This window comes from Miniopterus natalensis, chromosome 17 (genome assembly GCF_054644295.1).
Source record: "Miniopterus natalensis isolate mMinNat1 chromosome 17, mMinNat1.hap1, whole genome shotgun sequence".
Classification (NCBI taxonomy): Eukaryota; Metazoa; Chordata; class Mammalia; order Chiroptera; family Miniopteridae; genus Miniopterus; species Miniopterus natalensis.
In genome coordinates, this window is record NC_142097.1 from 15857242 (window position 1) to 15884080 (window position 26839).

Sequence of the window (26839 nt, forward strand, 5' to 3'; positions counted from 1 at the left end):
CTCATGGACTGATGCTCAACCACTGAGCCACTCCAGCTGGGCTGGCTGATTCTTATATGTGCCCTGACCAGGGATCAAACTTGCAACCTTGGCAATCAGGATGCTCTCACCAACTGAGCTACCTGCCCAGGGCCAGTGCATTTTCAGCTTCAGTTCTTCTTTCCAAATTGCTCCAAAAAGCACCAATTTACATTCTCATTATTACTGAACAAAGATATCATTTCTCCATATTCATTTAATACTTGATATTATTAGAATTTATAAATTTTTCCAATCTGATGGATAAAATATGTTATCTAATTATTTTCATTTGCATCTCCCTGATTATTAGTGATATTTAATATATTTTCATGTTTATTATGTATTGGGTTTTCCTCACCTATGAATGAGTTTTTCATACCCTTTTCCCTTTTTGGGTAGGGAAAAGCTGTCTACTTCTTATTAATTTGTAAAATTTTTATAATGACCATACTGTTATCTATATAGCAAATCCCTTTCCCAGTTTATTTCTTATTTTAATTTAAATTTTGGTCAGTTTAGTCATATCTATGTTTTAATTTTGAGGGAGTCAAATGTATCAGTCACTTCCTATGTGGTTTGTGCTTATTTGGAGAATTCTTTAGGAAATTTACCTATACTGGGATCAAAAGGTAGGCTTCTAAAGCTTTTAAAATTTTGTTTTCCAAATCTAGGTCTCTGATCAGATGGGATTTATTCTTCCTCATTGATGAAGTTGAAATCTATTATATATTATCCCAATATGGAAAGCCATTCATCCCAATATCATTTTTTGAATAACCCTTCCCACCTACACATGTCATAAACTAAATTCCCACATTCTCATGGGTCTGATGCCAGCTTCAATATTGTTAGTATAACTTTGTTTTTAAAAATCAGATAAATTCTCCCCAACTTGGTTTTTTCTTTTTTACCTGTTTGTTTGTTTGTTTCTTTTTGTAATTATTTTTGCTCTATCTGCACCTTTATTTTTCCATATAACTTTTAAAAAATCCTCACCCAAGGATATTTTTCCATTGCTTTTAGAGAGAGTGGAAGGGAGGGAGGGAGAGCGGGGGGAGAGAGAGACACATCGATTGGTTGCCTCCCCCATGAGCCCCAACCAGGGCCGGGGATCGAGCCTGCAACTGAGGTACATGCCCTTGGCTGGAATCGAACCTCGGACCCTTCATTCCACAGGCCAAAGCTCTAACCACTAAGCCAAACCAGCTAGGGCTAGAAATACTTTTTGATATAAACTTTTCTTTTTAAGAAGCAACATAATAAGATGTAGCAGGCTCCCTGTTCCCCAGAGCTCTTTTCAATAGGAAGCCACCAGAAAAGAGAGTAAGCAAAAATAATCTTAAGCAACCCATTCTTAGGAATGGGAAAGAGATTTAGAGACGAGTTATATGCTGTGAAATGCTGTGCCATGCAAGCTGGTACAAGTCGGTGATGAGAAAGATACAGAAATTGAGAATAGCATCTAGCAAATTTTACAGCAACTTGAGAAAGTAACAGATACTAAATCAGAGTTGAATCTGACAATAAAAATATGGCTTGTATTTTGTATGCCCTCCCCCTGCCACGCCCCCCCCCCCCCCCCCCAGCAATCCATTTTCAATGAGTACTATTAGTTCACAGCAGATTGGAAATTAAAAACATCACCATTAACAACCTAAAAACTGGCCCTTTACAACAAATAGTTTGAGAAACATGGCTTTAAGGGTCTTACCCTACCTTCCCACAGTCACAATGCAGGAAGAGTTCAGCAAACATCTGCCTCTGCATATCTGTTTTTATGACCTCCCGGAATTCATCTGCATAGTGGCAAAGGTGCCTAAGGAGTTCCTCAAACATTTCAGTCTTAAAGTCTACAATGTGTGAAGAGACATACTGCAGAGAGACAGAGAATAAATGATTGATTTAAAACCATGTTCTTTACTTGGATTTTCCCAAGGATTCAGTTGATGTGCATGAAATTACTGGCTGCAATCTCCCCCATGCCATTTGTTTGTCATTTAGATAAAGCATTTCATGTTAGTGCTATTCTACAGGCTGTGAGAGGGTGATCAATCCAGTTTCCAACACCACACACCAGTGGGACTAGATATTTCGGGAGCAATTTCCCTCTAGGTCACATCAGCACTATATAGGGCAGACTTTTTACCTTACTGTATGAAATAGCAGCATCCTTTGGCAGCGATGAATATAATAATTCATAATGTTTTGCACTTGTTCATTGCTTTTTAATTGCCTCTTTGTGGCGTGTGTTCTTAATTTGCTTATATTTTGATCCTTCCATTCCCTGGATCCTACTCTGGTGCCACCCAGAATGTGGATTTATGCATGCTTGTATACACATGCACACACAGGCACACACAGACAGACATAAATGCCTGCGTATACCCACAGGCAGCTCCCATACAGCAATGCAATATTTGGTCCTTAAGGGTAAGAAATACACCTTCTAATTTTGAAATTTCTTCTAGCACAGAGAGTATAAACTTAATAACCAAAAGACTAGAAGTAAATATTCTAAAATAGTTACTTTTGGTCATCATTTACTAGAATAAAACAGATAAATAGTGAGACAGAGGCGATAGTCAACAAAAACATCACCACCTGTTCATTTATCCACCAGAAAACAAATACACTAGGAAACTGACATGCGGAATGGATTCATCTGGGACCACTGTCCCCATTTGCCTCTCTTTACATTAACAATTACTCAATGACTCCTTTTTCTCCAGACATGCTCCATCCTGAGTGTCAGTAATTACAATGCTCATTGCAAACTATCGGCAGGACAGTTGCATGGCATAGTTTCTCCACCGGGTGGCATCTGTGTGTAACGTATTGACTTTAAGCCTGACATTTCATTTTCTTTCAGTTTCATTAAACCTGTTCTGACAATAGTCTTAAAACAGATGTAAAATCAACTGTCCCCCAAACTACTTCTATATCATATAAGATGGCTCAATAATTTATTGATTAGATAATTAAAATTTTTCAATAAATATTTTGGCCGGGTGGCGGGCTCGGTCCCCAGTGGGGGGAGCGCAAGGGGCAGCCGATCACCGACCCTCTCTCGTGACTGATGTTTCTCTCTCTCTCTCCTCCCTTCCTCTCTCTGAAATCAATAAAAAAAAACACACAACATAATAAAAAAGAAATACTTTCTTAGTTTCTAATTGATGTAACATCTCTTCTCTATAATGAAAGTGCTTGAATATGTGCTGTTTTCAGTTCAGGAAGAGAAGTTAGGAAATATCAGGAAAACTATATTAATAGCCCAACCCACCCAATAAACAAAATTATATATATAGGTAAATAGATATTCACAAAGGAATTATGTAAAATGCTAATGAGTTTGTATCGAGTACTATTAGGTATACATCACCTTTACCCATTTTCTCCTATAATTGTATGGATATACATACATGCAGACACATATGTACATGTCATATATGGAAATAGACATACATGTAGTATTCATATATGATTTATGTATATATTTGTTGAATTAAATAAAATGAATGAATGGAGAAAAAAGTAATACTGACATCATACTTCTCAACAATCAATATCAGAAAACAAATAATGTCTATGTTGTTTTGGGGTAAGAAGAAAATGTGACTCAGTTACCTATACTCATCCAAGGTATAACCTTAGGGGCAATATGTAGACATTTTCAACATAAAAGAACTCAGAAAATGTAGCATCCATGTGACTTACCTGAGAAAACCACTTTCAATAAATTCAGCCAATTAAGAGATGAATCAAAATAAATAACCCAGGAATAGCAAAGCCATTGTAAAAGGACAGAAAGTGAACCTCAAATCCATTTAAATATTAGACTAAGATTAATCAACTGTGGGAGCTGTAATTGCAGGAAAGAAAGTGAATGGTATAAATCTGGATAAAATTAAAATTATAAAATAATTAAAATTGGAAATACAAGAAAAAAGAATAGGAAGGCATGAAAAATATTAAATACTTTCATCTTTTATTACAGGATGTCAACTGTTATTTCTATAATTGAAGTATGAGATTAAAAAATAATTCCTGCAAGCTTTTCTGATCTTCATCAGATGGTCTTTTCTTTTAGAATAACTTTTGTAAAGATATGTTCAATTTCAACAATGTCCTTATTTTTGCTTCAGTTTCTCTTTTTTCTGTTAGAATCAAGTACAATTAAATATTTTAAGTAATTAAAATTTTCTAACAATTTTTTATCATCCACAATGCCATATACCCATCTCCCTATTGAGACAAAGTATATAATGCTGTTTAAAATGGTGTCGCCTAAGAGTGACAATGGTTATTTCTGGGTAATAAATTTATGGTAATTTTAAATATCTATCTTCATACTTTTATGTGTTGTTTAAATTCATTTTTTTGGTCATGATAGTTTTTACAAAATTAAATAACTTTTTCTCAGAAAATATGCCAAGGTGTTAACAAGAATTAATTCTAGGGCATGGGAGTATATAATTATGTAGTTATTCTATTTTTATATTTACCTGTGTTTTTAAAATCCTTCACTCTCTCTATTTTTAAAAGCTTTAAGACTATAATTTCTCATTTGAATAAACATTTAGTAGCATTCCATAAAATTAATTGTAACCCAAGAATTATTAAAGAGAGCATTTTTTAAATTTCCAAAATTTAATTTTAAATTTTGTTTATTATTTTCCAGTTTCATTACATAACAAGAGAATCTAACCTATCAGATTTCTAGTTTTTAGAACTTATATGGTTTTCTTGGAGGCCTATTTATAATAAATTTTTACAAATATTCCATGGAAACTAGGACACAGAATAGGGTCACTGTAGGGACTGAAGTTTGATACCTACTTATATGTCTTATTGGTAATACAGGTTCTTTATATTCTTATTTCTTTTTTACCATTTTGACTTACCAAATAATTTTTTTAAAGTTTTACTACTTCATGCCATATACAAAAATAAACTCAAAATGGATCAAAAACTTAAATAGACATATGTAAGAGTTAAAACTATAAAACTTAAATGTCTATCTTTACGACCTTGAATTAAGCAATGGTTTTTTAGATATGACACCAAAAGCAAAAGCAACAAAACAAAAAAATTCGATAAATAGGACTTCATCAAAATTTAAAACTTTTGTGCTTCAAAGGACACCATCAAGAAAGTGAAAAGACAACCCACAAAATAGGAGAAAATATTTACAAATTATATATATGACAATGGATTGTATCTAGAATACATAAAGAACTCTTATAACTCAATAATAGAAAAATAACCCAATTTAAAAATGGTCAAAGGATCTAAATAGACATTTCTCTAAAGGAGATATATAAATGGCCAATAAACATGTAAATATTCTCAATATCATGTTAGCCATCAGGGAAACGCATTTCGAAACCACAGTGAGCTGCCACTTCATACTCACAGGAGTGGCTATAATGTAAACAAACAAAACGGAGTAAGAAGTGCTGGCAAGGATGTGGAGCAATTGGAATCCGCATTCACAAAAACTTATATATAATGTTCATATCACAATAGTCAAAAAGTAAAAACAACCCAGATGTCTATCACCGATGACTGGATAAATAAAATGTGATATGTCCACACGCAAAAATATTTTTCAGCAATAAAAAGAAATGAATCACTGATATATGCTAAGATATGGATGAAACTTGACAACATTATGCTGAGTGAAAGAAACCAATAACAAAAGGACACGTATTTTATGATTTCATTTATATGAAATTTCCAGAATAGGTAAAGCTATAAAAGACAGAAAGTAAATGAGTTGGTTGCCTAGGGTGGAGGTTAGGAGGGAAATGGGGAATGACTGCTAATAGGTGTGGGGTTTCTTTTGGGGATGATGGAAATGTTCTAAAATGGATTGCCTTAATGGTTACTCAGCTCTGTAAATATACTAAAAAACATTGGATTATAGACTTTAAATAGGTGAATGTAAGGCTTGTGTAGGAAGTTGAATAATGGTCCTCAAAGATATCAGGTTCTAATCCCTGGAACCTATAAATATTACCTTATATGGGAATAGTGTCTTTGTAGCTGTGATTAAGTTAAGATAGCAGATTTTCAACCTTTTTCATCTCATGGCACACATAAACTAATTACTAATATTCTGCAGCACACCAAAAAATATATTTTTTGCTGATCTGACCAAAAAATAGGCATAATTTTTATTCATCCACACCAACGGCTATTGTTGTGTTGGGTGCTGTCACTTTTTGATTTGACAAGAGAAAAGAGGTCAGTGCCCCTAATTAAATAGTCAGGTACAGCATATTTAAAAAATTTTGCTGCACACCACTGTGCCTCTTGCCCTGCAGCACGCTGGTTGAAAATCGCTGAGTTAAGATATTTGAGGTGAGGAAATAATCCTGGATTATTTCGTTGGGCTCTAAATGCAATCACATGTACCCCTGTAAGAGGAGGATTTCTCACACAAAAGAGGAGGCGCTGCGACCGCAGAGGCAGGGATCAGTGATGCGGCCACAAGTCAAGGAATACAAGCGCTACCAGAAGCGGGAAGAGGCGAGTCTCCACTGCACTCTCCAGAGTGAGTACAGCCCTGCTCACACCTTGATTTTGGCCCAGTGATAATGATTTTGGGCTCTGGCTCCCCAGAACTGTGAGACAATAAATTTCCAATTTTTTTAAAGCACCAAATTCATGGTAATTTGTTACAGCAACCATTGAAAATACAGTTTGTGAATTACATCTCAATAGAGCTGTTATAAAAAAATTTTTCAATATTGCTACAATTATTGTGAATTTTTTGTTCATTTACTTTATATTGATTCTTTAAAATATGTTTTTATTGATTTCAGGGAGAGGAAGAGAGAGGGAGACAGAGATAACATCAATGATGAGACTCATCAATCAGCCTGCCTCAGATGCAGTATTATGTAGACTTTGAAATCCAACTTCCTGAATACAGATTTCCCCAGGTCCACTAACTGTGAGACCTCATGCAAGTTACTTAAACTTTGTGCACTTCAATTATGAGTGTTCATCTATGAAGTTAGGAATAAGATTGCTGAGACAATTACCTGAGTTAATATGTAAGGTGGGGCACAAGTAGGTTTAGTTTTTTGTATGGAAAATAATACAATAAGCAATGAGTAATAATACAAGAATAAACATTTCTTTCACATATTCACAACTGTAAACCTACTTTTACCTCCACCAAAAAACTACTAGATTTAATAAATGAATTCAGCAAGGTAGCAGGACATAAAATTAACACCCAGAAATCGATGGCATTTTTATACACCAATAATGAACTCTCAGAAAGAGAAACTAAAAAAAACAATTCCATTTACCATTGCAACTAAAAAAATAAGATACCTAGGAATAAACTTTAAAAAAAAATTAATTCTAAGGTAATGTATATGTGACATCCACCAAAAGACAACTGAAACTGGCAAAATAATTTGAGTCAAATCACAAATAGTATAATTTCTTACTTCTGCAAACTCCGTTTTGTTCAATCTTCGTTCCATTGAGTCAGCAATATTCAAGTGTTTGCAATGTGCTTCTAATTATGGAATAAAGGTTATTTGATAGTTAGTGTGATTACAATACATTCATATTTTACATTCGTATTATAGTGCTTTAAAAGAAAAACATAAAAGTATTTCTTCATTAAAGTCCATCAATATTTACAGTAAAGTAAATGATATATAGCTGGGTAACATTCCAATTATTACAAAATTATTATTTTTCCTGGCTTTTATTTAACCAAACAACCCAAACACTGAAAAGAATGTGCCTACCTTTTTAAATGACCAAGTTGAAATAAAGCAGAAACAAATATGCACATCGATAGTCTAAAAGATTGCATGCACACATATCTTTTGTTCTTCCCTATATAAATGCGATCATATTGATCCGCAACTTGCTTTTTTCACTTAACCACTCATCTTGCAGATCTTTTCAAATAGAATGTGGAGCTCAGGGGGAAGGTTTGGGATGGGAACGTGGATAAGAGTCATTAGCTGAAGTTATGGGTTTGAATAAGAAAAGGGTGTATAGTGTGTAAAGCGATAAAAGAGTCAAAAAGGAAACTCTGGAAAACAACATTCAAGGTGCAAAGAAAAGAAGAACCAAGAAACAAAAATGCTGAAGGGTGATCAGAGATAGATGTAAAAATCAAGAGAGAATGACATCACAAAGGCAAAGGGAAAAAATGTTTTATGCATAATGGTGAATGTGGGAGTGAGTTTGAGTAACATTTTTTAAACTTCCATTTAATATGACAATTATGTGATCCATATTGATCTTACCAAGACACAAAAGTGCAAATTGTCTGAAAGCTCAAGATGAGAGAATTAATATACTGGCTTCCTCTCCTACTTCTACCAGTAATTCCTCCTGCCAATCATGGGCAGGCACATAAAAATATTCTTTAGTCACTCTTGATTTTTTTAACTGCTTATTATAAGATCTCAGTTATTATCATAAAAGGACTGTATAAACTTTAGTAAAGTTTACGCATTAAATGCTGTTAGGCCCCTCCTCCCCCCAGACCTTCCCCCGAGGTAGCTCTGGAAGATTATACAAGCCAGACTGGTTTCTACTAGTAACCATTGTTATTAAGTATATGTGTCTGTCCCCTGGCCGGACTTTGAGCAATTTAAGGGCAGTGGGAGCATATCTTAGTCCTCTTTGTATCCTCTACCCCATCACAGTAGCTGGAACTAAGTGAGGGCTCAATAAATATTGAAAGAATAAATGGTACAGAAAATAAATACTATATAGTATAGGAGGTGAGAGAAGAAACAATCACTGCCAACCAGAGTGTTCTAAATTTCTCTAATTTTATCACAATCTCAAATACAGCTCTCTTAACTCATTCCTTCTGTAACCCTATCAAAAACTAACTAAATAAATCATTTCAAAAACTTTCTGAAAGGTGAGTTGAGGTTGTGCTGACTGTGAATAATTATATTTTTGGATAGGCTGAAAAGATAGAAAAAGAAAAGGCTGTCGGCAAGGCCCAAATCATGTTTGGGGAACAGTGATTGGGAAAGTGGAAAGTATATTTTATTTTTAAAAGTGAGAACAGATGTCAGACAATCTATTGTGTGTGTTTTTTTTGTTTGTTTTTTGGGGTTTTTTTTAAACAATCTATTGTTATTAATGTAATAAAGTGGTCAAAAAATCAATCAATTGGCTATAAATTATGTAAATCTCAGGACTCAAACTCATATAAGGAAACCATTCTGAAAACAAAAGCATCAAAATCTGTGGCTATCCATAGGTGTAGTACTGTCTCCCTCCTCCCAAGTGTGCGTGGAGGAAATCTATAGGTGGTTTTTTGTTGCTGCAGCGATGGGGAGTAGGAGTAGGGGCAGAACTCCTGCAATTCCTGCACAAGAAAGACTCTCTCCCTCCTGCTAGACATTCAATTAAGTGAAAAATCCGCTTAGAATAATTTGGAGTGTAGAACCTAACTCCATTTTACATATAAACACAGAACATACTTTTTTATGTTGATTTCAGAAAAAGGAAGGGAGAGGGAGAGAGAGAGATAGAAACATCAATGATGAGAGAGTCATTGATTGGCTGCCTCCTGCATGGCCCCCACCGGGGATTGAGTCCACATGCCCTGCCCAGGAATTGAACTGCAATCTTCTGGATCATACGTCGATGCTCAACTGCTCACCCACACCAGCTGGGCTTTACTGTTGAATTTTTTAAGAATGTAACTACTATGAAAATTTGAGAGAGGATTGTACTCTGCTTCATTCTGGAACTTTGCCAAGAGTTATTCTCTATTTCAGAAAATTATGTAATGGGAGGTAATATCATACATTGTACCTGAATTGCAATACATCACACCAGTGTCAGTCTGCATTTTATTTAATTAATTTATTTATTTTTAATTTATCTTTATTGTTGAGAGAATTATAAATGTCCCCCCTTTTCCCCCATTGATCCCATCCACCCTGTACCCCTCCCCCAGGCCTTCACCCCATTATTATCTGTGTTCAGGGGTTATGCATATATGCATACAAATTCTTATGTTAATCTCTCCCACCCACATACTCATCCCTGCCTTCCCTCTGAGATTCCTCAGCCTGTTCCATGCTTCAATGTCTCTGGATCTATTTTGTTCATTAGATTTCACATATGAGTAAGATCATGTGACACTTGTCTTTCCCTGACTGGCTTATTTCACTTAGCATAATACTCTCCATGTCCCACCATGCTGTCTCAAAGGGTAAGGGACCCTTCGTTTTCACAGCTGCATAGTATTCCATTTTGTAAATGTCCGAGAAGATGCTTGATATGATTTTAATCTTCTTGAACTTGTAGAGACTTGGTTTGTGTCCTAACATGTGGTCTATCTTTGAGAATGGCCCATGTGCACTTGAGAATGCCAATTCTGCAGCCTTGGAGTGGAATGTCTATAAATGTCATTTAAATCAATCTGATTGAGTGTGTCATTTACAGTCACTGTTTCCTTGTTGATTTTTGTCTGGAAGATCTATCCAGTAAAGTCAGTGGGGTGTTAAAGTCCCCTAGTATGACTGTATTGCTGTCGATCTCTCCTTTAAAGTCCTCCAGAAGTAGTTGGTTTTTTGGGTTTTTTCCTCCCAGCCTGTGTGAGTCTTTTGCTTTATTTGGGTCTTGTTTTCTTATCTGTTCAGCTACCCGAAGTTTTGATTGAAGCATTTAATCCATTTATATTTAAGGTTACTATTGATAGGTACTTATCTATTGCCATTTTATTTCTTTATGCCTATGCTTCTCATTCTCTTTATTTCAACTTCTTATTACAGCGGTCCCTTTAACATTTCTTGCAATGCTGGTTTGGTGGTGATAAATTCCTTTAGCTTTTTTTTTTTTTTTTTGTATGGAAAGCTCTTTATTTCACCACCTACTTTGAATGATAGCTTTGCTGGATAGATCCTTGTTTTGCATTACCTTGAATACTTCCTGCCATTCCCTTCTGGCCTGTAGAGTTTCTGGGGAGAAATCAGTTGACAGCCTTATGGGAGCTCCTTTGTAGGTAACAGATTGTTTTTCTCTTGCTGCCTTTAAGGTTCTCTCTTTGTCTTGAATTTTTGATATTTTAATTCTGATGTGTCTGGGCGTGGGCTTCTTTGAGTTATTGCTTGGGACTCTCTGTGCCTCTTGAACTTGTGTGACTTTTTCCTTGGCCAGGTTAGGGGAGTTTTCTGCCACTATTTCTTCAAACAAGTTCTCTAAACCTTGCTTACTTTCGACCTCTTCTAGCACTCTTGTGATGCAAATATTGTTACATTTCATGTTGTCCCACAGCTCTCTTAAACTGTCCTCCTGTTTTTTGTTTTTTCTTTTTGGTTCCCTGATTGAGTGATTTTTTTCCTACCCTGTCTTCTAATTCATTGATCCAATCCTCGGCTTCCCCTAATCTGCTGCTAATTCATTCCAATGTGGTTTTTTAAATTTCTACTATGTCATTCTTAATTTCCTTCATAGTTTCTATATCTTTTATCATGCTGTTGAGCATCTTTATGATCAGTATTCTGAATTCTATATCTGATAGTTTGCTTATCTCCATTTCATTTAGCTCTTCTTCTGGAGAATTCTTTTGTTCCTTCATTTGAGGCTTGTTTCTCTGTCTCCCCATTTTGGCTGCCTGTTTGGATTTGTTTCTATGTATTAGGTAGATCTGCTAGGACTCCCAGTCTTTTGGATAGTCTCTGGTGCAGGCCAATGTCAGACATTATTTGTGACTGGCCTTGAGTATACCCTATTTGAAGTTTTCCACACTCCACAGCTTCTGGTTTCCTCTGCTGGGTCTGGGTGTGTTTGGACAGGACCAAGATGTACACCAAGGTCTGCTTTTCCAAGCCCTGGGTCCAGAAGCATATCAGGCAGAGACTCAAAGCACCCAGAGGCTGTTATTCAGTCTCTTAATGAGCCTCAGGCTGTAGAAGTTCCACAGGGTGCTGCAATTGCCTTCCCCCCACCCAGGTAAAAGCTGCTCAGAAGGTAAATATCGGCCTGAGAAAAATGTCTTCTGTTGTATGGGGGAATGACTCAGCACCAGGGTCCAGATGGATGCCCTCTGTGATCTATTCCCCCAGCCAGACCCCCTGGATTCTCCTCACACTGCTCTAGTCCACTCTGCCTCCACCAGAGCCCAAGGTGAGTGTCTGCACATGAAACTTTGTGTGCTGGCCCTTTAAGAGGGTGCCTGCATTTCCAGCCGTGTCTACCTGGCAGACAGAAACCCTGCTGCTTTTCACAGCCAGATGTTATGTGGGTACCTTTTTCAGTTCTGGTGCTCTGGGCTGGGAAATCCAGTTTGGGGTATAGACCCCAGAGTTTTCAGTGGGAACCCCCAGCAGCTGAGCTATCCCTCTGGACCTTCAGCTGCTGCCTGTGGGAGCCCAGCCAGCCTTCTCTCACCTCTGCACTTCCTACCAGTCTCTGTGGGGTCTCCACTTTTCATCCTTGGTTATGAGGGTGCTCCCCAGCTAGTCTTCAGTTGCAGTTGATTATTCAGGGTGGTTTTTCTGTATTTTAGTTGTAAATCCAGTTTGGTCCTGAGAGGGTGTCAGTGTAGCGTCCAGTCAATCTGCCACCACCTTGGACCTCCTCAGTCTGCATTTTATAGCTCTCCTATTCATGGGGATTCTACATATATATACAAATACATTCATTTTGCCCTTATTTCAAAATTTCAAATACAAAGCAATGGTTAATTGAATGTAATTTTACTTTTCTTATATCTAAACATTCATTATAAGGAGGTACAAATGTTGGTACTTCATTTATGTCTTACAATGAAGTTATAACCAAGCATTTATGTATTGAAATACAGTGCATGTAATTTTTTATATCTTTTATTTCTCCTTTGTATCACATTTATGACATATCTTTCTTTTAAAATTTAAAATAAGTAATATTTTCTAGGAATTTGACAGGATAATAAAGGGGTATTACAGAATATTTGTAATAAAATGGGGCACTGGACTAAAAGGATTGAAAATCACTGATTGCTTTCTGCTTTTCTACGTTCTCCATATGGAGACAGCAAAAAAGTTTAAGTACATCTGTAAGAGCTTTGAATAACATTCATCTCAATATTGACTCTTCATCTTAATTCAGCATCCCTCCTCTTTCCTCCATAAGAGAGAAAAACATAAATACTCTAGTAATAAGTATGCTTACCAAGCTGGAAAGCTGGATTTTGAAAAAACTCATGAAGAACATTCTGAATCTATAAATCAAAGAGATCATATATTACTTCTCAATTACCATATATTTAGTATTTTAGACTAAAGCTATCTATAATTTTTCCATTTAATCCTCTTAACCCAGGGACAGGAATACTAATAATTAACATTTAGTTTATAGATATGTAAAATATGTTCACATATATGTCCTCAATGATTCCCAACCTTTTTATGTAAAAACTAAGATGCTGAGAGTGATCGGATTTTGCTCCCTCCAGGGACATTTCTATCAACACTTAGACACGGGGCATGATGGAGCTAACTCACCTTTGTCAACCAATTTGTCAACCCAAAGAATCCTCTATAATTTCTCATTCTTCAGTTACAAAATATATATATATATATAACATTTCAGAGTTCTTCTTGGTTCGTTTATTAAAAATAGACTTTATTCTTTAGAGCAGTTTTAGATTCATAGCAAAGTTGACCAAAAAGTGTAGAGAAGTCCCATGTGCTCTCTGCCTACTACCACATTCACAGCTTCCCCCACTATCAACATCCCCCACCACAGTGGTCCATTTGTTACAATCAATAAACCTTCATTGAAACATCATAACCCAAAGTTTATAGTTTACATTTGGAATCATCCTTGATGTACATTCTATGGGTTTTGACAAATGTGTAATGACATGTATCCATCATAATGGCGTCATAAGGAGTTGTTTTACCACTCTAAAAACCCTATGTGCTCTGCCTACTTATCCCTTCTTCCCCTCTCACTCCTGGAAACCACTGATCTTTTACTCCCTCCACAGTTTCAACTTTTCTAGAATATCACTGAGTTGGAATCATACAGTATTGTAGCCTTTTCAGATAGACTCTTTTCAGTTAGTAAAGTGCACTTAAGATTCCTCTATGTCTTTTCATGGTGTGATAGCTCATTTCTTTCTAGCACTGAATAATATTCCATTGTCTGGATGAACCACAGCTTATTTATCCTTTCACCTACTGAAAGGCATCTTGGTTGCTCCCAAATTTTGGCAATTATTAATAAATCTGCTGTAAACATCTGCATGCATGTTTTTTTGTGGACATAAGTTTTTGACTCTTTTGGGTATATACTAAGGATCATGATGGCTGGGTGGTTAAGAGTGTGTTTAGTTTTATAAGAAACTGCCAAACTGTTTTCCAAAGTGGCTGTACCATTTTGCATTCCCACCAACAATGAATGAAAGTTCCTATAGCTGCACATCTCTGTCAGCATTTAGTGTTCTAGATATTCTGGAATTTGGGCATTCTGATAGGTGAGTAGTAGTATCTCATTGTTGTTTTAATTTGCATTTCCCTGATAACATATGTGCAGCATCTTTTAATATGCTCATTTGCCATCTGGATATCTTTGGGGAATTGTTGGCTTAGGTTTTTTATTCATTTTTTAACAGGTGGTTTGTTTTCTTATTGTTGAGTTTTAAGAGTTCTTTGTATATTTTGGATAATTGTCCTTTATCAGATATATCTTTTGCAAATATTTTCTCCCAGTCTACGGCTTATCTTCCTTGGTCTATTTTAATTTAATTAATTTATTATTATTTTTAAATCCTCACCAGCGGATATTTTTTTCCATTGCTTTTCAGAGAGAGTGGAAGGGAGAGAGGAAGAGAAACATTGATATGAGACAGACACATTGGTTGTCTCCCGCATGCACCCCCCCAGGGTCAGGGATTGAGCCTGCAACTGAGGTTGAGCCTTTGACTGGAACTGAACCTAAGACCCTTCAGTCCAAGGGCCAATGCTCTAAACACTGAGCCAAACTGGCTAGGGCTATTTTTAATAATTCACTTTGGTTGGGGGGATTGTTGAGGGGCTGCATAAAAAAGGTGAAGGGATTAATAATAATAATAATAATAATTAAAAACCCATAGACACAGACAACATTATGGTGATTACCAGAGGGAAAGGGGGTAAAAGAGGTAGTAGAGGGTAAAGGGAGAATAAATGGTGATGGAAGGAGATTTGACTTCCAGTGGTGAACACACAATACAATAAATAGATGATGTATTATAGAATTGTACACATGAAACCTATATAATTTTATTAACCAGTGTCGCCCCAATAAATTCAATAAAAAATAATTCACTTTGAACCAAAAATGTGCTTGTAATTTTATCTAGCCAGTAAGTATTCTCACATCTATATATACCAAAGAGAAAATATTTAACTCTTAGAGTACATATGTCTTCTGGAGCTAAGATAGTCTCTTAGCCCACATAAGTAATTAATCACACGCATACAAAAAACAAACAAACAAATGAAAACTATGTCTGTCTGTAATGAAGATTTTAGGAACTTCAGCCAGAGTCAATATATTTTAGGACTCTAGCTAAAATTTTAAAAATACTCAAGAGAAAATAAAAGAAATCTACTCTCATGGACTAGATGTGTCAAGAACTGACTTACGTCAGCAGGACTGAAACTTTGGAAGGAGGTTTTTAGTACTCCACTCAGTATTCTAGCAATCACCTTTATATTTGGCAGTCTACCTACCCTTCACAGATACCCCTTTTCTTACCACCATCATAGGAATAGTTCGTTTGGGGTCTAGAATCCATTCACTGAACTGCTCCTTCAGAATCTGTTTCCGTGTGTTGGCCACCTTGATTTTGACCTCATTTATGTGTTCTCTTTGTTCTTGTTTCTCTTTAATCTGCTCCTTCATCTTGGATACTCTGAAGGATGTAGAAATCAAAGACACGTTGAGTCAAGACCGTTGGATTTGATTCAGGTTGTTCAAATGGCAGAACACAAGAGTTCAGAGTCTCATCTAAACTGTATATCTATCTTTTCTCCATGAAATTGTGCTTGATTCAAGCCTGCAGCACATTAATCATAGGCTGTCTTCTACCATTATTTGACTTCTTATAGAGGTAGGCCTTATTTTACCCAACTAAATACCATATTTAAGAAGTACTAAGAATAGCCCTAGAAACTGCCACATACACACTAAAAGCAAGGTTGAATGTACTAAGGCCTTAAGGTGGCGGGGTCTCTCTCTTCCCTGGATGCAGAAATCATGTGGAAGGACTCTGATTCAAGGTCTAGGATGGGAGCCTGAAAGATGCATTTATAACAAGCACCTCAAGTAATTCTGATGCCTTTGACCAAACTTTTCATTTCTGTCTAGGAATGTATGTTGCCTGTTTCCTTTATCCTGCCAGAGTTAAATACTTTGACAGCTCCTGAGCATAATAGTTACCCTTGTACTCAGACAGAGCTGTATCACCCAGGCAGAAAGTGGGGGATGCATTGTGATTTTAATTGTTCTTATGTTCATAATCCCTATTAGGACTTCAAAACCCCCAAACTGGTTTTGACTGAAACACCAAAATGGCTCAGAATAATAAAAAATAGCTGCTGGTTTCAAATACAATTTTCCAATAATGTTTGGGGCAGGTCTTCATCTTTCAACGAAGAAAGACTAAGGTAATCTGACAGATTTTAAAATGCAAAAGAATTTTCAGTAAGAACTGATAAATTTGAACTCTCCCAATAATCTAAAAAAAACAACAATGCGTAAAATCTAACTAATTACTTTATGCCTGTATAAGGCCTTCAAAATTCTCTAGGAAAATAAGTTTTCAAGAATAAACTTTGGCCCGGCTGGGCATGGCTCAGCGGTTGAGCGTCAACCTAGGATCCAGGTGATTGGGGTTCGATTCCCGGTCAGGGCACATGCCCGGGTTGCGGGCTGATCCCCAGCAGGGGGCGTGCAGGAGGCAGCTGATCAATGACTCTCTCATCATTGATGTTTCTGTCTCTCTCTCTCCCCCTCCTTTCCTCTCTGAGATCAATAAAGATCTATTAAAAAAAAAAAAAAGTTTTATGCATTAAAAAAAAAAAAAAAAAAGAATTAACTTTGAAATTTAAAACCCAAAACAAGCAAGTGGTTTAAAAGTGTAGAAGTTTCTGTTCCTGAACTGCCAGAAGATTCATTAGCATTTTAAAGGAAGTGCTAAGTTCCTGTGATAAAACTGCTAAGCAGCCAAACTTCTACCACATATCTCAGAGCCCCCAGTCCCTTCCTCTGCTGGCTCTCCTTCTGCTCTTCCCTTCTTCTTTCTCCCTCTGCTACTTTATCTAGCTCCCTCTCTGCTTCTCTCTTCCCTCTCTTCCCCTCTCTATAAAGCATTCTCCTAAACTTCTGTCTTCTTTCCTGCATGGCTCTCTATTCTGTCTGTCTTCTAGCTTTTTCTCACTATTCACTTACTAAGTCAGTCATCTATTCACTCATTACATAAACATTTATTGAGCTCCTGCTATGGATTCTGCTATCATAAAGCTTAGGGTCCAATGAAGAACGGTTCAGTAAACAATGATGTGTAATTAGTACTGGGTGTCTCCAGATTCTTATGTGTATTGATCACTGCAACACAAAAATGGGTTAACAAAATTGCGTTCCTGTCATATTTCCATCTGCCTGAAATACTTTTATCCCCCTCTTTGCTTTACTAGATCCTCCGCATCTCTTAGGTCTCAGCTCAGATATCATTTCCTCCCACTTATTAATGACCACATTTGGAAACAAAACCTAGTTTTTGTACTTCAGGGCCACTGTATGTGAGACTCAAAATATAATCTCTAAATGATTTTAAATTGATTATGTAACTCATTCAAGGAATGAATAAAATTTCTTTTCTGTGGCCTGTATTATCTTATGATGATATCCACATCAATCAATAGAAGTTTATAGCATCCAGAACTCTTAATTTTGGGCAGTGTAGAGTAGACATAATCTATAAGCAGTATAAATATAAATCCACATTTAAGGATACTGGAAGGGAAGAAAAACTACAGTGTGGTAAAATGCAAAAATGGTCACAAATTCTCATTCCTGTATGCATGTCTGTCCCGATGCAATGTAACTTTGTAGCTCCTCCCACCAAGAAGTGGAGTCTATTTCTGTACCCTTGTGTCTGGCTGTGGCCATGTGACTTGCTTTTTTTGGCCAATGGACCATTACCAAACATGATGCAAGAAGAAAGTTGAAAAATGCTATCAGTTATATCACAATAAAGCTGAAAAAGAAAAAGAAGTGCTTGAACTTTGGGCTCGCTCTCTTTTATTAAACTTAGGAGCCCTTCCACCACCACCGTGGAAATGAGCCTCAACTAGTTTGCTGGATGGTGATCCAGTTACTTCCATTGCTTTTGCAAACAGCCAGTGATTAAGGCTATTAATTGACATCTTACTGAAATGCGTGAGTAAGTCCAACTGATACCATGGGTAGCGGAAAAGACCCACGAGCCCAGCACAAAGTTACCAACCCACGAAGTGATGAGCCAATAAATGATTATTGCCGCTAGATTTTGAGGTATTTTGTTATACAGAAAAAGCTAAGTTATATAATTTCCCCCATTTTAACAAGTGTTTTGATATCTCTTAAGGAAAAACACAGTATAAATCTGAGTAAAGATTAGAAGTAAAAATATTTCAATACCCTAGTTATAACAATCCAAATTCCATCCATCTGTTCAAGCTGTACAAGGAAAATCTTCCATTTACAGAGGCATTTGCCTAAATTGTATCAAAACTGAGTGTTGTGTTTCATCAAAACTGGTTCTAATCAACTTAAGCATATAAGTGATCGTGAACTTTGAGTGACCCCAGTATAGCAGACCATTCCTGGATCTAACTAACCATTCTTTCTTGACTGCTGAACAATGGAACTTGTTTTAATCAATCATGCACATACCTGTGGACTCACTCTGTCCTTCACACTCTGATAGTGACCAGCTGTTATAAGTATAACCATTGTGATGCTCTCTTCCTAATATTTAAAAACCCCAGAATTTTCCTCTTCTGCAAACTATTCAGTGAAATCTTCACTGGTCTATATTTGCTTGCCTGGCAAGTAAATACACTCATTTATTTTAAGCTCTGGTGGTCTTAGTTTCACAAAGTTAAGCTAAACTTCTTGGCATTCCTAAGCACATCCATATTATCCCTGTGATGAGAATTCCCATAAAAATCCACATATGGCATGTGTCCACTTAATCCTTATTTTCCTTATCCTAATCCTTATTTTCTTTTTGTTTATTCAACATAGATCTCATTATGAAACGAAATTTCTAACATAAGGTATAATGACTTAAGAAAAATCTAAGTTACTGGTTAATCAATCAATTATATTCAAACAGATAAATAATTAGGCCTATTTGGAATTTTATAAAATGATGAAGAACATTTATCATAGCATCCCCATTAAATACTGATGATTAATTCCAGAGACTTCAACATTAGTCAATTACCCCAAATTAAGACATATCTCGTAATAATCTTATGTATGTAAAAAAATAACACACAAAAAAACTTAACATCGTGAGGGCAAATGCTAGAATAGAATAGGCAAGTTAATTGCAAATGACATAGTCTTTGAACTAAGCTGAACTCTAAAGGATTGGTCAGATAGGTAAAGATGAAGAAGTGTGATAACAGGCAGAGGAAAAGCCATATATAAAGACCCTGAGATGGAAAGAAGCATAGTATGTCTGAAGAATTGCAAGAAATCCTGCATGCTTGGAGTATAGAGTGTAAGAAGGCAGGGGGCAGGAGCCACGGCTAGAAAGGAAGTCAGGGACCAGGTCATACAGGGAAGGTCTTAGGGAGTAGTGAAAGATTTGGGTGTTTATCCCAAGAGTGAAGGTTTGAAAGTTTTCACATTGGAGAAAAACATAAGATTAACCTTTTTAAAAAATCACTTCAGATACAGGTAAAGAATAGATCGGAAGAAGGCAAGAATGGATGCAATCATACCAATTAGGAGACTGTTACAATAGCTTAGACTAGGATGGCCACAGTGGGGAAGGTCAGAAATGAACAGATCTGAGAGGAAGTAAAATCAACAGGACTTAATGATTAACTGGAAGTGAGCAGTAAGGAAGCAGAAGGAGTCAAGGTTGATCTCTGGGCTTTGGGCTTGAGAATCTGGATGGATAACCAAATAAGAAAATGACTTGTTGAAATTGAGGTTCCTGTGAAACATCCAAGTGCAGATTTTGAATAGATAATGGTATATACCCGTTTGGAGCCACAAAAAAAGAAAGAGAGAGAGAAGAAAGAAAAAAAGAAATAAAGAAAGAAAAAAAAGAAAAAGAAAAAGGGTGTTGGCTAGAGCTGTAAATCTAAGTCATGAATGTGCAGATGGTAACTGAAGTCATGTGTTCATGTGTTCATGTGTTGGAATGAGGGATGGATTATGGAATGATAGGAGAACAAGACCTAGCATCATTTCTTAATAAACCTTAATCTTTGAAGATCAGGTAGCAGAGAATAATCCAGGTTTTACACTGAGAAGGACCAAACAGAGGAAGAAAGAAAACTGGTAATGAATGATGTCATGGAAGGGAGGAAAAATTTCAAGGAGAAAATGTTCAGCATCATTGAATACTGCTAAGAGGTCATGTAAGATGAGGATTGCCAACTTTCCACTGGGCCTAGAATCATGTGATCTTGGTAAGTGCCATTTACGGCAGAGAGCCTGGAAAAAAACCCAGTGAGAACAATTCGAGAAATGTGTGGGATGTGTGGAAAGTGTATATAGAAAACTGTTTTGATAAATTTAGCTATATTTTAGTTATATTCTTCAACTACATGGTACAAGTTCCTCAAGACAAAAACCAAATTTTGTATTTTCCCCCTATATAGGTATAGCTCAACACCGAGCACTCAGTAATTATGCAATAAATACTAATTGAGTGAAGACTCCTTAATAAATGTAAGTTATTCACTCATTCATCTAACAAATACTTATTGAGCCCAAACTCATGCCAAGCACTGTGCTCATTTGGAAATATAAACGTGATAGAAAATAATTCCTGTCTTTGAAGAGATAATGAGGAGGTATATCAATTACATTATAGTGTGCTGAAGTCTGATATGAACCTATTGGTGCTTCAGGAGTATGCAGTGAGAGTACCTAACCCAAACCAGATGTGGCAGAAGGTATCCCAGAAGAAGTGATACTTGAACTGATTCTTGAAGGAGAAAGAAAAATTAGCAATCTAGAGAAAAGAAGGAAGGATGCTCTAGACAGAGAAGCTGGCACTCTAGATTCAAGAAAAAGATATTTGGCTGGTTGCTTTGATTAGCTGATATACATAAATTGATGTGCATAAAGAATGCAGTCTAGCCCGGCTGGGCTTGTCTCAGCGGTTGAGCGTCGACCTAGGATCCAGGCGATCGGGGTTCGATTCCCGGTCAGGGCACATGCCCGGGTTGCGGGCTCGATCAATGACTCTCTCATCATTGATGTTTCTATCTCTCTCTCTCCCTCTCCTGTCCTCTCTCTGAAATCAATAAAGATATATTTTAAAAAAAAAGAAAAAAAGAATGTAGTCTATATGGCCCTGGTGGACTAAGTCAAGGCATGGTGGTCTGACCGTATTGTCACTACATTGGGTACCTCTGATCTAGTGCCTCCAAATTTTGAAGCTGGCCTTGATGGTGAGGATTTCCTATTTCCAAATGAGGTGGTTGAGTTTCAACTCAATATTGGAAGGAGTAAGAATATTCCCACCCTGGAGGACTGGGAAGCATCTGTTTTGATGGTGTAGGACTGAGCTAGAACAGAGGATATATAACCCAAGGCAGTTGCACATAAGGTCTTCAGCCATTAAAAAATCAAGGTAGTTGCATGTAAGGTCTTCAGCCTGTTCTCTGAACAGAAAAAAATCCTATCTTCTTTTGAGTGTATCAGTTACTGGCTAGTTTAAAATGAATCAGTAGAAGTGTTGGCAAATACTAGGAATTTCTGAACATCCTAGATAGTCTTAGATATCTCTACTCTAGTACTAATATACCTTGTCAGGCATTATCCCAGATATCCAGCCCTAGCTGGGGAGAACTCGACTCAGGAATTCTACCTCAATCTTTTTAACATATTGGTAATGTTCTATGCCACTGAAGCTGGACTAAAGATTCAGTCAATATCAAGTTACAGGTGTGTGTAAGGTATCAGGATAACACCCAGGGAGGCCAGGACTTCTCAGTCCATAAGTACTTGAATTTCTAAGTACTTAATAATGGGATATATACATATACAACAGAGTGTAGTTTATAAATTAATATGAACTAGTCAATGTATATACATTATTATTATGCTTCAGGTGGAACAAAAGTAGAATGTGTTTGGATAAAGTCTTATCACATACATTTGGGTATAATAGTTACTCAAATATTATATTAAAAAAGCGTTTCCTTATCTATCCACTCACTTTTGGCATAATCTATTTTACTGGATTGACAAAATATGATATTCAATACAGATTGACAAGATGATTAATATTAATAATAGCACCTCAGGAGAAGCACCTATGGGATTTCCTAGCATAATGTGAACACAAAGGTTTGGCTCAGTAAAGGGGTGGCAGCTGGTGTGAGTATGAGCAGAAAGACATATGTCTAGGAAGTCACTGTCTCCTGGCAACTGAGGAAGCTCCATATCAAGGATGAAACATCCCCTCAGTCTTGCCAAGTCCTAGTGCTGGCATCTTGTAAGGATGAGTTAGACATTTTGGGGTGTGTGTGTCTGTGTGTGTGTGTTAATACAAAAAGTAAGTACTTTGAAGCAAACCTTCAAACCCTTTGCAGACACCACAGTCCAACAGAAATACAACATATTTGTCACATAATCTGCATAAATTCCTTGAACAGTTTACATGAGTTAATTTGCAGGGAATTATTATAAGTAAAATAAAGGCATGTGTCTCTTTCCCTTTTAGTTTTCACTTGGTTTGTGTTTCTTTAATGCTCGAGCATTTATACTGGCTTATTTATCTCCTTTATGTAGCTGTGGTAGAGAAAGTAATTCTATGGAATATTTCTTTGTGATTCTTTCTCTTTTTGGGTTAAGTGTTCCATTATTTTTCCAAAGGCTAATAAAGAGGAGTCACAAGAAAAATGCCCAAAATATATCTCAAAGTTTATCACAGATGCATAGTGATTGTGAAATAAGCAACAGATGTAGGGACCAGAGATCATTACCAAGCCAGAACTGGATATGCGTCACTATAACTACCACACAAGAAAAGATCCAAGATTTTGCCCTGGGTCCCTTAGATCTATTTCCTGGTTCATTTAAACTGTCATTCTAGGATCAGCACTGTGTATAAGGACTGGTAGAGGAGAGAGAGAAAATTTATAGTATAATAGGCCCTGCTTCTCTGGAATAGTGTGACATTCTAAAATTAATAATCGTTCTCTATAATCCTTATTTTTACTATTTAAATTTTTTTGTTTTTGAACATATCATGCAGTAAAATTGACCTTTTTCGTGCATAGTTGTACAAATTTCAGCACATGTATAAATATGTCCAACCATCAGCATAATCAGGATATTGAAGGTTTGTAGTCCTATTTTAAGAGCAAATTTTTTCATTATCAATTTGCAAGGCAGTAGTGACTTTCACAATATGTATTCTCAAGCACTGGAGGAACCAACAGTCGGGGGGGGGGGAAATGCTAATATATATATATATATATATATATATATATATATACAGAAAAGCAAAATGAAACAGGCCTAACCTCCTTATTGGTTTTGCACAATTACATGTAAGGATTAAAGTCCACTTTAATTCTATACCTCTCTTCCAGGAACCCTGACAAAATTTTAAAAAAGTAATAAAAGTTTTGCATATGTAAAACTTACAAACAGGAGTGATATTTTATTTTCCAGATAAGTGGATACCACTATAAAAATTCTTTCAAATCAGTAAAAAGTGTCTTTTCTATCTGTTGTCCTTAGACACTGAACAGAGATGAATCCCTTTTTGTTCTGGGATGCAGGCAGATGAAAACTTCAGCTCAGGCTGAGGCAAATGAATGTTTTAACATTATCACCAGGAGATAAGTTCTTGACAAACCAAGTAAAAATTTTGTATTTTTTCTTGAAAATAAATGAGGAAAACTCATTTCCAAATGGACTTCTCCAAAGCTCCCTAATGGGTTGAGAACAACACAAACAATGATATAGTTCAGAGAATTTAAAAGCAGGACTGTTTTTGCTAAAATGCTGGGTATCCAAGCTTTAAGTCAATAGACATTGTGCTGTTGTAAGGCATCCCTAGGATTTCTGAATATTCTACAAATGCCTGACACTGTCACATGTTGACATAAAGATCTTGGATTTTTACCAGAGAGAGATGAACCCCTAATCCTGACAATCCAGGCCAAAAAAAAAAAAAAAAAAAAAGGCATCTTTGATTACTTTAACTCTTTCATGAAATTCCTACAACATATTGCTCCAATAGAAACTAGGGCTCTAATCAGACCTCAAATGACCCTAAATATTCAAACTCCCAGTTCAAGAAACATCAGTGAAATAAACTAATTCTCTTGTGTCATGCTGTTGGTTGGCAAGGGAACCTAGACCAGAGTCCTACTATGCCCATTACTATCCTTACTATAGATGTTGAAAAAATGCCTAGAGTTTTACATACTGACTGAGATTTACACATCCCTAACAGGAGAAAGGATTTGTCAATATATTGATTTACATCCTTGACACCAGTTCCCAAATTTCAAGGTTTTGGGTTTTTTTTTATGGAAACAGAGCTAAATACAAACCTAGTCTATTGCTCTGCAAGAACAGATGGTGATCACAAATGTTCTTTACACTGTTTATTACATTTAATGAACTGCTCCCTGCTGCTGTTGGAAATTTTCACTAGTACTAAAACTCCTTTAATTTGGTTTGGCTAAATGATTGGTCTTGATAATTTAGTGTGCATAATAACCTCCTGTGGAGCTTGTTTTAAATGCATTCCTAGCATTTCTGATTCAGAAGATCTGAGGAAGAAGCTAGAAATCTGTACTTTTAACCAAGCATCCAGCTAATTCTGATATCATTGGAAGGCAACCATACTCTGAGAAAGATTGTTTCAACTGAAAATAAAAATTCCATGTCTACACATAAAGTAAAACAAGAGTTCTGTAAATATTTCCTACTTTATTCCAGAGGAACATATGTACCTAACTCCAAAAGAATTATCATTCTAAAGCTTCTAATTTGTTGCTTACCCTACAGGAAGGACACTAAAACAAGTCACAAAGAATTTTAGGTTCCTTTAGAAATTTTAGTATAAGTATCCATGTCAGAAGACATTCAAAGGAAAACATGGAGATTCAGGAAGAGATTACAAGTGTCTTATTTGTTTTTTAGATCTGAAAGAGACCTAACAGATATTATCTAGACCAAGAGTCAGCAAACTATAACCTGGGTGCTAAATCTGGCCTGCTGCCAGGTTTTGGACAATTCAAAAACTAAGACTGTTACATTTAAAAAAAATAAAAATAAGAATAATATATTGTGGTACGTAGAAATTCAAGGAACTAAAATTTTAGTATCTATAATAGCGGATTTTGTTTTTCATTTTTTGTTAATCCTCACAGGAGGATATTTTTTCCATTGATTTTTAGAGAGAGTGGAAGGGAGGGAGAGGAGAGAGGAAGAGAGAGACAAACATCAATGTGAGAGAGACACATCAATCATTGCCTCCTGCACACCCCCTACCATGGTCTGGGATTGACCTGCAACCCACATACGTGCCCTTGACTGGGAATCAAACCCTTGACCCTTGGATTGCAGGCCAACGCTCTACCACTGAGACACACTGGCCAGGGCCATAAATAAAGCTTTATTGGAACACAGCCATGCTTATTAATTTACATATTGTCTATGTAAGTATAATAACAATGGAATCGAGTAGTTGACTCAATTTTCCAGGCAAAAGCTTTTAATTTTTATGTAATCAAATTTATCAATATTTTCATGATTTAGAATCATGGTTCAAAAGGCTTTTCTCTGGTTATAAAGAAACTTAACCCCTGGTTTCTCCTAGTTTTTGAAGGGTTTTATTTTTTTATATACACATACTTACTAGGATACATTCTAAGTCCAAAAAGGCTGAAAATAAATCTAAAATCTCATTTAGTAGTTCTATTATTAGGCTTGTTGGTATTATTATTTTGAAGCTATTTTATGTAAATTGTAAGACAAAGCAAACAAGTAGTTCTGTCAAGTCAATCTTGTTAGGAGCCAAGATTTTCAGTGTAAGGAAAAAAAAAAGATACAAATATAAAATCAAGAAATTAGGTAAAAACCCTGAAACATTGTATTTGACATGAAATTATTGATATGAACTCATTAGTTTTAAAATTATATTTGTTAGTCGTGAAAGAGCCTAGAAACAATGACAGTACAATATCTATGAGTATTTCTAGCTCTCAAATGAATGATCTCCACCAAAAGGAACTAAGAATCCTTTAAAAAATGCATGAAGCTTTCAAAGACTAAGTACATCAGAAGAACACAGGAGCCAAAGTTGGCTCAAGTTGAGCATCAGAAAGAAAAAATGATTATAATATATTAAAATACATGGACTATATATTAAAATCCATGTGTTCATAATGATACTTAAAAAAAACCTTCCCCAAAATGGGAAAAATGTTTCATTTGTTGCCACTGGAGGTGACTATTGATGAAAGAAAGAAGAAGAAAGGAAGAAAGAAAAGAAAAAAGAAAGAAAGAAACTATATTCTGAAAATCTGTAATTAAAAGGAAAGAATTAAACATTTATTCTGTCTTA

General features: G+C 36.1%; 1 protein-coding gene across 1 annotated transcript in view; it reads right to left on the reverse strand.

The window, feature by feature from the left end:
- EFCAB5 (EF-hand calcium binding domain 5) overlaps positions 1-26839 on the reverse strand; it is an 85019-nt gene that overhangs the window by 35597 nt on the left and 22583 nt on the right. The window contains exons 9-12 of the mRNA XM_087826481.1: positions 15766-15922; positions 13192-13240; positions 7488-7558; positions 1738-1893 (exon numbers count right to left, since the gene is read on the reverse strand). Of these exons, the coding sequence (XP_087682607.1) occupies positions 1738-1893; positions 7488-7558; positions 13192-13240; positions 15766-15922 (433 nt within the window). The remainder of the gene's footprint in view (positions 1-1737; positions 1894-7487; positions 7559-13191; positions 13241-15765; positions 15923-26839) is intronic.